This window comes from Haematobia irritans, chromosome 1, assembly GCF_050003625.1.
Source record: "Haematobia irritans isolate KBUSLIRL chromosome 1, ASM5000362v1, whole genome shotgun sequence".
In the NCBI taxonomy this organism is placed as follows: domain Eukaryota; kingdom Metazoa; phylum Arthropoda; class Insecta; order Diptera; family Muscidae; genus Haematobia; species Haematobia irritans.
The window spans coordinates 183,052,962-183,067,702 of NC_134397.1; the positions used below are offsets into that span (position 1 = coordinate 183,052,962).

General features: G+C 34.7%; 1 protein-coding gene across 1 annotated transcript; it reads right to left on the reverse strand.

Moving 5' to 3' along the window:
* Window positions 1-1,759: 1,759 nt before the first annotated feature.
* On the reverse strand, window positions 1,760-4,207 carry LOC142222250 (BTB/POZ domain-containing protein KCTD16-like). Its single transcript, XM_075292268.1, has one exon. The coding sequence runs from the start codon at window positions 2,796-2,798 to the stop codon at window positions 2,112-2,114; it is 687 nt and encodes a 228-aa protein (XP_075148383.1). The 5' UTR covers window positions 2,799-4,207; the 3' UTR covers window positions 1,760-2,111.
* Between the last annotated feature and the right edge of the window lie 10,534 nt (window positions 4,208-14,741).

A 14,741-nucleotide genomic window follows, 5' to 3' on the forward strand; every position in this document is an offset into this window, starting at 1 on the left:
ATTTTGTCAAAATTTCATTTCTATACAAAATTTTGTCAACATTTTATTTCTATAGAAATTCTTGTCAAAATTGTATTGCTATAGAAAATTTTGTCAACATTTTACTTCCATAGAAAATTTTGTCAACATTTTATTTCTATAGAAAATTTTGTCAAGTTTTTATTTCTATAGAAAATTTTGTCAAATTTTTATTTCTATAGAAAATTTTGTCAAAATTTTATTTCTATAGAAAATTTTGTCAAGGTTTCATTTCTATAGAAAATTTTGTCAAAATTTTATTTCTATAGAAAATTTTGTCAAACTAGATTATATACGTATTTAATCGCCTTTTTTTTTGTTTAATATATACCCCGTATGGGCTAACTTAAAATTTAGAAGACAGTGTTAAAAAGTTTTACGATACCTTGCCATCGGCAAGTGTTATCGCAACCCAAGTAATTCGATTGTGGATGACAGCCTTTAGTAGAAGTTCCTACGCAATCCATGGTGGAGGGTACATAAGATTCGGCCTGGCCGAACTTACGGCCGTATATACTTGTTTAAGTATAGCCCCAATAGAAACCGACCAAGTGTAGATGGAAATTCTATCCGATCCGGTTGAATTTTAGAACTACAGTAAATGCACTGAATTAAGCTTTTTTCTATTGAATGAATTTTGAATTTTCTCTTTTTACTTAAAAGATTTTTAAAAGATTTTTCTTTAAAGGCTAATAAAAACAAAGATTAGAGAAAAACCTTGCATCGCATTCTAGAAAAAATATTGTGGAGAGTACACAAGATGCGGCCTAGTCGAACTTTAACCCATATACACTTATTTTCTATTTTTAAACTGATTTTTTATTTTAATTTTTAAAACGATAATTTTCCTCGAAAAAAAATGCGAATTGAAAATCTATCAAATTTACTAAAATAAACATTTTTCAAAATAGTACCCAATAAATAATGTGGCATATAAACACTTATTTTCTATTTTTAAAATTATTTTTTATTTTAATTTTTAAAACGTTAATTTTCCGTGAAAAAAAATTGGGAATTGAAAATCTAACAAATTTACTAAAATAAATGAAAAATGTGGCAAAGAATCCAGTTTTCCTCTAGTTGCTAGTTACCGATTCTAAACTATTTTAAAAATCTATCTTTTTTGAAAGTGGATAATTAAATTTCCCCTGGAAAAAATATTGGAAATTCAAAACCTAACAATTTTTATAGAATAAACATTTATAAAAATAGTTCCCCATAATATATGTGGCATATAATCCAGTTTTCTTCTATTTGAACTATCGATTCTGATTTTTTTTTAACTCAGAAAATATTTTTAAGGGTAAAAAAAAAATTCTAAAAATTTATTTTGAATTTTAAAAACTAGAAATCTCCCATTTACTTTCCTGAACGTAATGCATTTTTTTTGGAACCTGATAATTTTAATTAAAAACTAATTGTAAAAAGAGCGAAATGATAAAAATCCATTTATCCATATATATTTATTTTGAATTTTAAAAACCAGAAATCTCCCATTTACCTTCCTGAACGTAATAAAATCTTGTTTGGAACCTGATAATTTTAATTAAAAACTAATTGTAAAAAGAGCGAAAAGCTAAAAATCAATATGGTTTTTTTGTTTGCACCCAAAAATCCTTTAGCTACATCCTTGAGTTTTTTTTTGCAAATCTAAAGATTTTAGTAGAAATAATTTGTAAAATATATGAAAAATTAAAAACACAACTCCAAGATCCTTTATCCTTGTTATTAACAAAAAAAATTTCACTTTCACCATTTATATGTATTTCAGAAAAATAAATATCCTTAAATGCACATAGTCCCTATAAATATGTGTCTGTAGGTATGGATTTATTGTTGGTTGTATATTTGTTCTAATATTTTTACTTTGTTTTTAGTTTTTTTTCTTACACATGCTTACCAAACAATTTTTTAAATATATATTTTTTTCATTTTTTTTTTTTGTTTTATTTTTTTCTTTTATGAATTTTTACTAAGTTTAGTTTAAATTAAAAGATCTCTTCTAGAGATCTTTCTCTTTTTTGTGTGTGTGTGGAACAGATATGTGCAATTTGACAATTGCGATGACTTTAACGGAGACGGTGATAATGCTTTTAATCCCTAACAAAAACAAATTCATTGTAATGATTCCATCGATTCTCTTCAGCATCAACACCAGGTTTAGGTTCAGCCGCTGAACCAGCAGTTCCGGATCCACAGCTACCCGCCAAACGAAAACCTTGTTCATGGAGCATATCAAAGGATTGTTCGATGAAACAATGCTTCAGGAAGAAACGTGATGTATAACGATCGGGACCACCATGATCTGGATCACGAGATTCATTAAGGGTATCACCAAAGACTTCACGGCACAAGGCCACACGACCACAGACCAGGATACGGGAAAGTTTACGGAATTTAACATCAGCCAAACCATCTTTGCCAAATTGAAAACTGCCACGATAGCCCAATGTAATGCTGCCCGGTGAGCGCGATTCCCTTTCCTTACGCATACAATTCAACATGCCCTGCAATTTAAAATGTTCAGCTTCCTTTTGCAGGCGTTGCTTCTCACGGAAACCCTCGGGTAAATTTAGAGCCTTATCACGTAAATAATCCAAAATGTAACGGAAGAGAACACCATCGCGATCCAGGAAATAACGGCCTTTGCTATCCTTTAGCAGGCTATCGCGTTTATCGGAGAACATTTCATGAAGCAGTGAATCCTTTTCATGCAACAAAGAATCCAAAGTGGTGGTATAGTGGACACCACCCACATTTAGTTCAACAATTTCGGTCATATTGTTGATTGTTGTTGGTTGGCTTGATGGGATGAGAGTTTATGATGTTTTCCTTTTTAACTTAGCTTTACTCCGGAGAGAGGGGATGATGCCCAATGATGAGTCGGTTAATTAATATCAACACTCTGTGTGTGAGTGTGTGTGTGTGTATTCGCAAAGTCGCACAAGAAGACAATCAGGCGCCAGCAAAAAATAATAATATTAAAGCCCTCAGTCACTCACGCTATTCCAAAAGAATTTTCTTTTTATTCACATACACACTATGGTGGGACAATTACAATGATGGGTGCTCCAAGTGGTTTTGTGTGTATGTGTTTGTATGAGTGTAGCAATTTTTAAAGCCTTTGGTGTTTATTCTTATATTGCTAACAATTGGGGGAGGTGGTGTAAATAAGTGGATATCACCACTACTCTCTTGTTATTCCTCTCGCTCTCACACTCTCTCGCTTGCTTTTGGTTGGCAAAATGCTAGTGTAGTTGTTGAATTCGAAATGTTTGTATTTTAGCAAATGCCAGGCTGTGGCAGGGTGCTGCTCTATAGTAAAAAGTAGCCCGAAATGAAGGATGTTTGCTTATCGTCGTTTAATGTGTCTCACGTGCTGCTCCCTTCAATGCCGGATAAAGTCAACAAAATCTACAAAAATGTGACTGACTGGCAATGGCAATGTCAATGCTTTGGCGTTGACTTTTTTATAGTCTTTGTCCTCGTTCAAATATTTAACAAAGTTTGAGTTTTCATTAAAACTTTAAGATTGAAAGAAAAATTTTCATTTTCTTAGCTGTATCAGCAAAAATCCCAAATGGCTATGGTGGTGTGGTGCGGGTGGTGGTTCAAGCTTTTAGTCAACATATGGTGATACTTTTGCGGTATTTTGCCCTGGTCTGGTTCCCGTACCTTTATGTCAATGAGTGGCCAGTTTGTAATTTGTTTTCTTGTTTTACGTTTTTCGTACACTTGAACACAAAACAAAATTCCTTAGGAATTCTAAAGAAAAATTCTTCAATTCTTATTTTTTTTCTTTTTGGTTTTTATTTTATTCACAGGCCCAAGGAAAGATATTTGCTCTTTCCTTAAGTTTTTCCTCCTTGTTTTTTGTGTGTGTGTGTCTGTTTTTTATTAAATTTCTACACACACTCTTCACTTGTACTTTTGTTTTTTTTTTTCTCTTGAAGAACACCAAAAAATGTTAGTATACTTTTAGGCTTCAAAACCTCTTTTTCTTTTGCTTCCTATAGTTTTACATATAGACACACATTTACGTATTTATATATAAATATTTGTATGTGAATTTTACTGTGTGTATGTGACACAATAAAAATGTGTATGTATTTGTATTGTGCTTTTAGAACTTTTAATTTTTCTTCGGTTACGTTTAAACACTTTTGCTCGTTTTATTTGCGTCCGTCAAAAGGTGTTCGTTCGCTTTGAAATCCCAAATTGAACTGAATATCTTTAGTTCAGCTGCTGGTTATGTTTTTAGTTGCTTGTTAAATTGCTTTTGGAGTTTTCTTCTGTTTTTGTCTTTTTTTTTTACTCTCTGTGTGTCTCTCCGTCTCTTAGCATAGCAAATGCTACGCTCTTGTGCAAAGCAATGGTGTTTATTATTTGCTGATAATCAGTGATGCCAATGTTGTGCTGTGTTGAACATTTGAAATTGCAAAGGTTGTGGAGCTAAGAATTTATTCGTGAATATCTTGACCAACTTAACAAGTTGGCTGATAAGTCCCCCGTCTAACAAAGAAAAACACATTTTTTTGTTAAAATTCGTTTTTATTATTCAACATAGTTTCCTTCAAGAGCGATACAACGATTATAACGACCTTCCAATGTTTTGATACCATTTTGGTAGTACTCCTTCGGTATTGCCTCAAAATAGGCCTCAGTTTTGGCGATCACCTCTTCATTGCAGCCAATTTTTTTCCCTGCGAGCATCCTTTTGAGATCTGAGAACATTAAAAAGTCACTGGGGGCCAGATCTGGAGAATACGGTGGGTGAGGAAACAATTCGAAGCCCAATTCATGAATTTTTCCCATCGTTCTCAATGACTAGTGGCACGGTGCGTTGTCTTGATGGAACAACACTTTTTATACCCTGCGCCACACTGTGGAACAGGGTATTATAAGTTAGTGCATATGTTTGTAACACCCAGAAGGAGACGAGATAGACATATGGTGTCGTTGGCAATAATCAGGGTGGGTCCCTGAGTCGATATAACTATGTCCGTCTGTCCGTCCGTCTGTCTGTGAACACATTTTTGTGATCAAAGTCTAGGTCGCAATTTAAGTCCAACCGCCTTCAAATTTGGCACATGTTCCTAATTTGGGTCAAAATAGAACCCTATTGATTTTGGAAGAAATCGGTTCAGATTTAGATATAGCTCCCATATACATATATTTCGCCCGATATGGACTTATATGGCCCCAGAAGCCAGAGTTTTACCCTAATTTGCTTAAATTTTAGCACAAGAAGAACAATTAGTACTACAGTCAAGTGTGCCAAATTTTATTGAAATCGGTTCAGATTTAGATATAGCTCTCATATATATCTTTCGCCCGATTTACACCCATATGACCACAGAAGCCAATTTTTTGCTCTGATTTAGTTGAAATTTTACACAGTGAGTAGAATTAGCATTGCAGCTTCGCGTGCCAAATTTGGTTGAAATCGGTTCAAATTTAGATATATCTCCCATATATATCTTTCGCCCGATTTACACTCATATGACCACAGTGGCCAATCTTTTAGTCCGATTTAATTGAAATTTTGCACAGGGAGTAGAACTAGTATTGTAGCTATGCGTGCCAAATTTGGTTGAAATTGTTGCAGATTTAGATATAGCTCCCATATATAGCTTTCGCCCGATTTACACTCATATGACCACAGAGGCCAATTTCTTACTCCGATTTAGTTGAAATTTTGCAAAAGGAGTAGAATTAGCATTGTAGCTATGCGTGCCAAATTTGGTTGAAATCGGTTCAGATTTAGATATAGCTCCCATATATAGCTTTCGCCCGATTTACACTCAAATGACCACAGTGGCCAATTTTTTAATCCGATTTAGACTTTAGACTTTCCTTACTTGTTTGTGATATATAACAAGTACGGAAGTCTAAAGTCGGGCGGGGCCGACTATATTATACCCTGCACCACTTTGTAGATCTAAATTTTTGATACCATATCACATCCGTCAAATGTGTTGGGGGCTATATATAAAGGTTTGTCCCAAATACATACATTTAAATATCACTGGATGTGGACAGAATTTGATAGACTTCTACAAAATCTATAGACTCAAAATTTAAGTCGGCTAATGCACTAGGGTAGAACACAATGTTAGTAAAAAACCAGTAAGGAAAGTCTAAAGTCGGGCGGGGCCGACTATATTATACCCTGCACCACTTTGTAGATCTAAATTTTCGATACCATATCACATCCGTCAAATGTGTTGGGGGCTATATATAAAGGTTTGTCCCAAATACATACATTTAAATATCACTCGATCTGGAAGAATTTGATAGACTTCTACAAAATCTATAGACTCAAAATTTAAGTCGGCTAATGCACTAGGGTGGAACACAATGTTAGTAAAAAAATATGGGAAACGTTTAAATCTGAAGCAATTTTAAGGAAACTTCGAAAAACTTTATTTATGATTTATCGCTCGATATATATGTCTTAGAAGTTTAGGAAAATTAGAGTCATTTTTACAACTTTTCGACTAAGTAGTGGCGATTTTACAAGGAAAATGTTGGTATTTTGACCATTTTTGTCGAAATCAGAAAAACATATATATGGGAGCTATATCTAAATCTGAACCGATTTCAACCAAATTTGGCACGCATAGCTACAATGCTAATTCTACTCCCTGTGCAAAATTTCAACTGAATCGGAGTTAAAAATTGGCCTCTGTGGTCTTATGAGTGTAAATCGGTCGAAAGCTTTATATGGGAGATATATCCAAATCTGAACCGATTTCAAGCAAATTTGGCACGCATAGTTACAATGCTAATTCTACTCCCTATGCAAAATTTCAACTAAATCGGAGCAAAAAATTGGCCTCTGTGGGCAAATGAGTGTAAATCGGGCGAAAGCTATATATGGGAGCTATATCTAAATCTGAACCGATTTTGCTGATATTTTGCAAGTTTTTCGAGACTCATAAAATATTCGGATGTACGGAACTTGAGGAAGATCGGTTGATATACACGCCAATTATGACCAGATCGGTGAAAAATATATATGGCAGCTATATCTAAATCTGAACCGATTTTTTCCAAAATCAATAGGGATCGTCTTTGAGCCGAAACAGGACCCTATACCAAATTTTAGGACAATCGGACTAAAACTGCGAGCTGTCCTTTGCACACAAAAATACATCAGCAGACAGACGGACAGACAGACGGACAGACAGACGGACATCGCTAAATCGACTCAGAATTTAATTCTAAGCCGATCCGTATACTAAAAGGTTGGTCTATGATTACTCCTTCTTGGCGTTACATACAAATGCACAAACTTATTATACCCTGTACCACAGTAGTGGTGAAGGGTATAAAAAGTATATACGGTCGTAAGTTCGGCCAGGCCTAAGCTTATGTACCCTCCACCATGGATTGCGTAGAAACTTCTACTGAAGACTGTCATCCACAATCGAATTACTTGGGTTGCGGTAACACTTGCCGATGGCAAGGTATCTTAAAACTTGCTAACACCGTAATATATACCACTAGTCCATACGTTGTATATATTAAACTAAAAGGCCGATTAAATACGTATATAATTAAGTTTAAAGTTTCTATAGAAATAAAATTTTGACAAAATAAAATTTTGACAACATTTTCTATAGAAGTAAAATTTGGAAAAAAATTTCTATAGAAATAATATTTGGAATAAATTTACTATAGAAATAAAATTTTGACAAAATTTTCTATAGAAATAAAATTTTGACATAAATTTTTATAAAAATAACATTTTGACAATGTTTTCTATAAAAATAAAATTTTGGTAGATTATTTTTGGCTCAAGTGGCAACCACGATTATGAACCGATATGGACCAATTTTTGTGTGATTGGGGATCGGCTATATATAACTATAGACTGATATGGACCTATTTCGGCATGGTTATTAGCGGCCGTATACTAACACCACGTTGCAAATTTCAACCGGATTGGATGAATTGTGCTCCTCCAAGAGGCTCCGGAGATCAAATCTGGGGATCGGTTTATATGGTGGCTATATATAATTATGAACCGATATGGACCAATTCTTGCGTGTTTGTTAGAGACGACATTCTAACACCATATTCCAAATTTCAACCGGATCGGATGAATTTTGCTCCTCCAAGAGGATCCGGAGGACAAATCTGGGGTTCGATTTATATGGGGGCTATATATAATTATGAACCGATATGGACCAATTCTTGCATGGTTGTTAGAGACCACATACTAACACCACGTACCAAATTTAATCCGGATCGGATGAATTTTGCTCCTCTAAGAGGCTCCGGAAGTCAAATCTAGGGATCGGCTTATATGGGGGCTATATATAATAATGGACCGATATGGACCAACTTTGGCATGGTTGTTAGAGACAATATACTAACACCACGTACCAAATTTGAATCGGATCGGATGACTTTTGCTCCTCTAAGAGGCTCCGGAGGTCAAATCTGGGGATCGGTTTATATGGGGGCTATATATAATTATGGACCGATGTGGACCAATTTTTGCACGGTTGTTAGAAACCATATACCAACACCATGTACCAAATTTCAGCCGGGTCGGATGAAATTTGCTTCTCTTAGAGGCTCCGTTATTAGAGACCATATGCTAACACCATGTACCAAATTTCAGCCGGATCGGATGAAATTTGCTTCTCTTAGAACAATCGCAAACCAAATTTTTTTTTTTTTATTTAAAATAACAGCTTTATGGTATATACAAGATATAGATGCCTCAGCGTCTTATAGACCTTGTTGAGGCTAGTTGGCAAAGGTAAATTCAAAGCTCAATAAATAACATAAGTCTTGAATATTAACATAAAATGGATATGCAAAAACTAGGTAAATACATTATTTTAGGAAGTTAATGTATGAAATATATAATGAAAGTTATGTAGTTATAAACAAATTATGGCAGAATTTCATCTATACTATCATTTAGGTGCATTTTAATTAACCTTTCAAATAAAGAAATCGTACTAATATTTTTCAAATTATTTGGTTACGCTTTACTTCCCATATATTCAACCCTCTGTTTCGTAGTTTCAAGGCGACATCTGGCTAATCTTAAATTACTGTTGTTTCTTGTATTAAAAGAACTTTGATTTACTCCAAACGTTACAGTATGGTGTCCTATATGATGTAAGCATTTGTAAACATAAGTCAAAAGTTGCATTCTATATAAACCATATATTGGCAATATCGAAGGAAATCTATTTTTATATAGATCAAGTGTAGAATACATGATGGGCAAGTCAGCTACAATTTTCAAAGCCTTGCTCTGCAATCTGAATAGGGATTTCAATTCCTCACTTTTCCCGTGTCCATACAAAATAATCAAATAGTTCAGATGACTTTGTATCAGTGCCCTATATATTAGCATTTTCGTGTCAAAGCTAAACCTGTTTTTAAACTTAAATAAGAAGCCAATGGCCTGTGCGCATTTCCCCCTCAAATATGCGACATGCTCGTCCCAATTCAAGTTACTTTGAAGGTAAATCCCCAGATACTTTAAACTTGGTACCTCAGTTACTTCTACTCCTTCTATACGTACAGAAAAAGAAGTACTACGATTAACGCGAGGTTGAAAACGTATAACCTTAGTCTTACCGAAGTTGAGATACAATTTGTTGACCCTGGCAAACTCAGAAATCCAAGCTGCATCGCGTTCAATCAATACCTTAACAGCTTGTTCAAACCTATAACCATATAAGACGCAAATATCATCAGCATACAAAAATATCGTGCCGTCCAATTCGAGGTTAACAATATCGTTCAAATATATTCTAAATAATAGTGGTCCCAGTACACTTCCCTGTGGAACACCGTGTTCCACAACACCGACTTCACTCTTGTAGTCTCCTATGGAGACATATTGTCTACGATTTTGCAAGTAATGTCGGAGCAAGTATAAAGTGCTACCCCTGATTCCATAATACTTAAGTTTTTCAATTAAAATATTGTGGTCAACTAGATCAAAAGCCTTGGAAAAGTCATAGAAGATTCCCACTACACCTTTATTCCCACCATCTAATTTATCACATATCGAATTCACCACATTTACTGCAGCTTCTTCCGTCCCACATCCTTTCCTGAACCCATATTGGAAATCACTTAGTAGTTCATTACCTTCCAAATATTTAGATATTTGGTTATACAAAAGTCTCTCGAAGATATTATTAAATGTCGATAAAACAGCTATTGGCCTATAACAGTCCACTGTGCAAGCATTAATTTTCTTCGGGATCGGCATCACTTTATGGATTTTCAGTACATTGGGATAGGTCCCACTAATCACAATGTCGTTGAATATTCGAGTTAAATGAGGTATAATCATATGAGAATATCTCAAAACTAAATCAGAACTAATTCCGTCAAAACCAGGACATTTCCCTTTCTTTAAACTGAAGATGACGCGCTCTACATCGTTATTAGTAGCAATACTAAAATTTAGACGACGAGAAGAAGTATTAAGAGTCCCTAAACTATTAAAATGGTCGCCAGGTAAACATACAATTTTCGATTTCAAGTCTCGCACAGATTGCAAAAAATATTCATTGTATAGTCTCGCCATATGGGCTCCCTCAGGTATTTTATTCCCATCAGCATCTATTAAGCACAATGTCTTCTTCTTACCTCTTCCTAAACTTTCATTTAGAAATCTCCAACATTTCGCTGGTTCATTTCCAATATCTCGCAGATTTTCTGCATAAAAAACATTCATTGATTGCTTGTAAGCCTTTCTAATAGTTTTACTTAAAGATTTTAAACTTTCAGATATGTCCACATTCTCAGGATGTCTTCTTCGCGCTTTCAAAAGCCTTTCCTTTAATGCAAAGAGTTTCATAAGATTCCCATTCACCCATGGAGTAATTTCACGTCTGGTCGATTTCAAATGGGAGGTTTCGACAGTGCTTCGTTCCAAACCTGTCTTAATAACACCTATCAAATTCGAAATATCATTACACAAGTCACCAGTTTCTATAATAATAGGAATCTCCCTCTCCAAATACAAACGTAGGGCGTCGTGATCAAGGTGAGATCGTTTAACTTGAAAGTGTTCCCGACTCTGTGAACTGATATGTATATCAATGAATATTAGATTATGATCTGATACACCATTTTCTATAGAACTTATTGTCAACAAATCGCTGATATTGCTGTAAATATGGTCAATGCATGTCATGCTCTCAGGACGAGTCACTAGCAGGTTGTTATTTTCGAAATCAAAGGAAGACAAAACGTCACATAGGTTACGAGATGAGATAGAATCGAAAAAGTTTATATTCGCATCGCCCATAATAATACATGAAGTCCGTCCGTACAAGTAAAGCATATTCTCCAAAAACATCAAAAACGTATTCACATCACATTTTTGTGACCTATAAAAAGATATTAACTTTAACGGGTTTCCTCTCACCTTAACATCATTCAAGGTAAGCACAATAAAATCAATAAAATCATGGCTATCACACAATTCCATTGTGTACTCTACACCTTCACGTATAAACATAGATGTCCCACCGTAACCGTCTGGCCTACAACAATGGACAGAGTTATACCCAGGAATATTATAAATCTGGGCGATATTATCTAAAAACCATGTCTCTTGAACTGAGATAATATTAGGTAAAGCAGGAAGGCTTGCAATAAGGGACTTGAAATAATTGAATTTAGTTATGCTAGATATACTTCTAACATTCATAGATGTAATTCCAAATGAAGAATTTCTGCCATTAATAATAAAGTTTCGATATGATTTTACATTTTTATAATAATTATTATTCATAAAAACAAAAGAAAATTAAATGATTTTTACAAAATTTAATTTAAATGGAAGCAAAATTTAAGATGTTGAAAGATACGGGTCATCTTCATCTTCTTCACGATTCACATCATGTATTCTACTCGCACGGGATTTTTTGTAGGTTGATGCTTCCAATAATAATTTGTCCACATCACTCTCGTCGTGTATTACTCTGGCTCTTGACAATTCACTCTTCTTTGCAAACACTCTCCCATTAGCCGTATATACGCTTCTGAATCCGACAGTTTTCAAGTTCTTAGCATGGTTAAATAGCTTTAAGGTTTCTTTACTCAAATAATCATTTATGAAAACAGATTTAGTAGCATCATTGCCCTTAAGTTTTTTCTTCATAGACATAATTACATCTTTAGATTTTTTAGAATTCATTTTCACAATAATAGTTTCTTTTTTATTTCCATTTTCATTTTTTTTCTTGATGAATTAAGCATCTACAATATTATCTGGTTGAATTTTTACACCAGTATCTTTAGATATGCTTACGACTAATTCAGTGGCAGATACGTTGTTGACATTTTCAATTCCAGTTAACACACAATCATTTGCTACTCGCTGATCATTGAGAAATTTGACCGAACTTTTTAATAAATTTATTTCAGTTTTCAATTGTTTGTTTTCTTTTTGCATTGTTTCGATTTTCTTTTTGTTTTCTGCAACTCCTCTTAAAATTTCATCGTATTGTCGCGACATAAAGTTCATTGTTTCAGTAATATGATCCAGCTGATCGAGTTTTCTTAAGTTTGTTTTGATTACTTCTAACTCCTTTTCAATGGTACCACTCTTATTACACAGATGGCAAATGTAGTCTTCATTATCATGTTTAAGTAGGTGTTGGTATTGGCGTTTGTCTAACGATGTACAAACTACATGGTAAACTTTTTCACACTTGTCGCACTCAATACTTTCTTCCTCTTCTTCCACTGCCAAATCGCATTGCGCACAAATTGTTTTATTTATTTTTAAACTTCTACGTGTTGAAGGCATCGTTCATATAATTCGAGTTTTTGATGCTATCTTCTATGTAGCCACTGAAGAAAATTAGTTGATTAACACTTTATTTATATATTATTTTATGTTTTAATAAAACACAGGATAGAGCTTAAAAAAAAAGCAGTTGCTCTCGTAGCAGGGTTGCCCACTCCCTATCAAAATTTGGGGGTCCGTTTATATGGGGGCTATACGTAAAAGTGGACCGATATGGCCCATTTGCAATACCATCCGACCTACATCAATAGCAACTACTTGTACCAAGTTTCAAGTCGATAGCTTGTTTCGTTCGGAAGTTAGCGTGATTTCAACAGACGGACGGACGGACGGACATGCTCAGATCGACTCAGAATTTTACCACGACCCAGAATATATATACTTTATGGAGTCTTGGAGCAATATTTCGATGTGTTACAAACGGAATGACAAAGTTAATATACCCCCATCCTATGGTGGAGGGTATAAAAATATGGGAAACATTTAAATCTGAAGCAATTTTAAGGAAACTTCGCAAAAGTTTATTTATGATATATGGCTCGATATATATGTATTAGAAGTTTAGGAAAATTAGAGTCATTTTTACAACTTTTCGACGAAGCAGTGGCGATTTCGCAAGGAAAATGTTGGTATTTTGACCATTTTTGTCGAAATCAGAAAAACAAATATATGGTAGATATATCCAAATCTGAACCGATTTCAACCAAATTTGGCACGCATAGTTACAGTACTAATTCTACTCCCTATGCAAAATTTCAACTAAATCGGAGATACAAATTGGCCTCTGTGAGCAAATGAGTGTAAATCTGGCGAAAGCTATATATGGGAGCTATATGTAAATCTGAACTGATTTCAATAAAATTTGGCACACTTGACTTCACTACTAATTGTACCCCTAGTGCAAAATTTCAACCGAATTGGGGTAAAACTCTGGCTTCTGGGACCGTATTAGTCCATATCGGGCGAAATGCTAAATCTACTGCCTGTGCAAAATTTAAACCAAATTGGGCCAAAACTCTGGCTTTTAGGACCATATTAGTCCCTATCGGGCGAAAGATATATATGGGAGCTATATCTAAATCTGAACCGATTTCAATCAAATTTTGCACGCTTGACTATACGACGTGTCAAGTTTGTTCAATTTCAAGCAAATCGGTATAAAACTCTGGCTGCTGTGTCCATATTAGTGCATATCGGGCGAAAGATATATATGGGAGCTATATCTAAATCTGAACCGATTTCTTCCAAAATCAATAGGGTTCTATTCTGACCCAAATTAGGAACATGTGCCAAATTTGAAGGCGATTGGACTTAAATTGCGACCTAGACTTTTTTCACAAAAATGTGTTCACAGACAGACGGACGGACGGACAGACGGACATGGTTATATCGACTCGGGGGCCCACCCTGAGCATTATTGCCAAAGGCACCATGTGTCTATCTCGTCTCCTTCTGGATGTTACAAACATATGCACTAACTTATAATACCCTGTTCCACAGTGTGGCGCAGGGTATAATTAATTGGTACTATTAATTTTTGTGACTGATTTTTGTTTCAATTAACAAATTTGTAGAATCAATTAAATTTTTAATTTAATTTTCCAATTAAGATTTTAATTGGAAACATTTTCAAGAACTTCTTTTCTGTGTTAACATGCCCGCCTTGCATACACAAGGTTGTGGGTTCGATTCCTGCTTCGACCGAACACCAAAAAGTTTTTCAGCGGTGGAGTATCCCACCTCAGTAATGCTGGTGACATTTTTGAGCGTTTCAAAGCTTCTCTAAGTGGTTTCACTGCAATGTGGAACGCCGTTCGGACTCGGCTATAAAATCCTTTCTATAGCCGAGTCCGAATGGTCCCTTGTCAAACAACTGCATGACAAAGCAAAATTCGCACTCAAGACATCTTTG